At 45.7% G+C, this 2,606-nt stretch overlaps 1 protein-coding gene across 1 annotated transcript; it reads left to right on the forward strand.

Moving 5' to 3' along the window:
• Nucleotides 1-804: 804 nt before the first annotated feature.
• Nucleotides 805-1,824, forward strand: LOC129726418 (uncharacterized protein K02A2.6-like). Its single transcript, XM_055683071.1, has one exon. It carries the CDS (start codon nucleotides 805-807, stop codon nucleotides 1,822-1,824), a length of 1,020 nt encoding a protein of 339 aa, XP_055539046.1.
• The last annotated feature ends 782 nt before the right edge of the window (nucleotides 1,825-2,606 follow it).

Genomic DNA, 2,606 nt, shown 5'->3' on the forward strand with positions numbered 1-2,606 from the left:
AGGCATTCGAGAAGACCAAAGGCAAGATAGCAAGTTGTACTGTTGCACTGGGTTATTTTTCGGAGGACGATACAACCGTTCTCTACACTGACGCTCCCCCTAATGCGCTGGGAGCAGTGCTAACCCAAGAAGGCAGAGATGGGACACGTCGAGTGATAAGTTTCGCCTCAAAAGCACTAACTCTCACAGAAAAAAAGTATGCTCAGAACCAAAGAGAAGCGCTTGGCGCCGTATGGGCTGTTGAGCATTTTAGCTTCTTCCTTCTTGGAAGACATTTTGTACTACGGAGAGACGCTCGCGGCGTGAGCTTCATTTTAAACAGATACAGAGAAAACTCCAAACGAGCGTTAACCAGGGCAGATGGATGGGCGTTAAGATTAAGCCCGTACAACTACAAGGTTGAATTTATCCGTGGTAGAGAGAATATCGCAGACCCTTCATCTCGTCTCTGCCACGTCATGCCAGATGAGCCATTCGATGAATTCTAGCCCGTGGGAACTTGCGGCTCTTGAAGCAAACAGTGTGGATTTTGTAACAGAGGGTGAAATCCGTGAGGCGACAAATCAAGACGCAACCCTAACCGAAGTCTCCGTTGCCATAGAGTCAGGAGAATGGCTAGGTCATCTGAACAGGTTTCGTTCAGTGAAAGACGAACTGTATCTGAAGAATGGGATTGTTCTGAAGGGAGGTTGAGTGGTAATCCCCGAATCGCTGCGAGAGAAAACGCTGAGAGCAGGTCACGAAGGTCATCCATTGACAGCTAAACTGAAGGCCATACTACAGGAGCGCGTATGGTGGCCCGGAATGCCAGGAGATGCCGAAAAGTGGGTCAAATCCTGCCAACATTGCGCAGTCAACGGTAGACTAGAGAAACCTACTCCGATGAAGCGTACCGTAGTCCCAAGGACTGCCTGGGAGACCATCGCTCTGGATTTTAATGGCCCTTACGCCAAGTTCGGAGGAATATATATCCTCGTTATCGTCGATTACCGTTCACGATACCTTATCGCCCGGCCCGTCAAGTCGACTAGCTTCGAGGTGACGAAACAAGTGCTAGAAGAAATCTTTGATAAAGAAGGTTTTCCGGAGAGCATGAAAAGTGATAACGGGCCCCCATTTAACGGGGAAGACTATAAACAATATTGTCACGAGCGGGGGATTAAAACCATTTTTTCAACACCTTTCTTCCCGCAACAAAACGGTTTGGTTGAAAATTACATGAAAGTAATCAACAAATCCATGGCCATAGCGGTCTCCACTGGCTCAGATTATAATGAAGAACTACAAGCTGCTATTCGAGCGCACAATTCCGCATCTCACACCGTAACAAAAGTTCCTCCCGAGGAAATCATGCGAGGTAGAAGAATCAAACGTGGATTGCCTCTCTTTGATCGTGGTCAAACAAATCACGACGACGACGCTCTCAACAAGAGGGATCGTGAAATGAAACTGAAAGCCAAGGAACGGGAGGACATTCGACGTGGTGCCCGGAAATGCCAACTGAAACCTGGAGATACGGTGATCATAGAACGGCAGTTGCGGTCAAAAGGCATTTCGCGATTTGGCACACAACGATATACAGTGATGGAAGAAAGGAATGGAAACTTGTTGCTTACAGATGATGATGGGCGCACATTAAAACGACACGTCTCCCAGACAAAGAAGGTGTCTGAATGGCGTGATCAACCGAGATCTACGGGCAGATCCCATCAAGAGGACAAAAATAACAAACCGCTTGAACGAGCTGTTAGGGACAGAAGAAGTCCCAAGTATTTGCAAGATTTTGTTCGCAATTTTGATACCATCAAACACTGGCATAAGTAAAACAAATGATGATTTCTGGTTTTCGATTATATATACTTATGCTTTAACAATTTGTTGTGGTTTGCTTGTTTCGGGTTATTTGAATGTTCCTTTTTCCATTTTTCTTTCTTGTAAGAAGAGGAGAGATGTGGGGAATGGGAAAACGGACTATTGGATAATCCCTCGGTTAGCTCTCGCTTGCTATAAAACATGAGCCACAGGGCTGATAACATCATCTGCTCGGGTGAAGATCGGTTCCTCTTCGGCTGTCCATGCTTCGGCCCGTTGACTCGGGTTGTGCGGTCGGTTTGGGCCTCGATTGTGCTGCGAGCCCAAACTCGACCTCTTTCACTGTCGATCGTCGAACGGGTAAGTTCTATCTGCGGGTTCTGGGCTGATTCTCACGTGGCGCAGCGGGTTTCCACACTTTGGTCCAGTCATTAACCAACCATGTACATTGGTGAGATAAAATCATCGATTTCGCAAAGAAACTGTTAATTTTATGTATCCCAATGTTAAACCACTTCATAACCATTATATTAGAACATTTTGTTTAAAAGAATCCGTTGAACAGAATTTCATTCAGAGATGTTTCGAAAATTGCTTTTCCTGAACAATTTGCTCGATGGCAGATAGACCACTCTGTTCCGCAACGGCTCATATGGCAAGTGTTCCACGAAAGAACCCCAAACGATTGCACTTGAGCGCTCGCAACGATTTTTTCAAATGTTAGTTGAAAGATTCTTGATGATTTCAAATATTACATGCTAATGCACCATGCTACAATTCCTGTGAGCATTGAT

This window comes from Wyeomyia smithii, chromosome 3, assembly GCF_029784165.1.
Source record: "Wyeomyia smithii strain HCP4-BCI-WySm-NY-G18 chromosome 3, ASM2978416v1, whole genome shotgun sequence".
Taxonomy (NCBI): Eukaryota; Metazoa; Arthropoda; class Insecta; order Diptera; family Culicidae; genus Wyeomyia; species Wyeomyia smithii.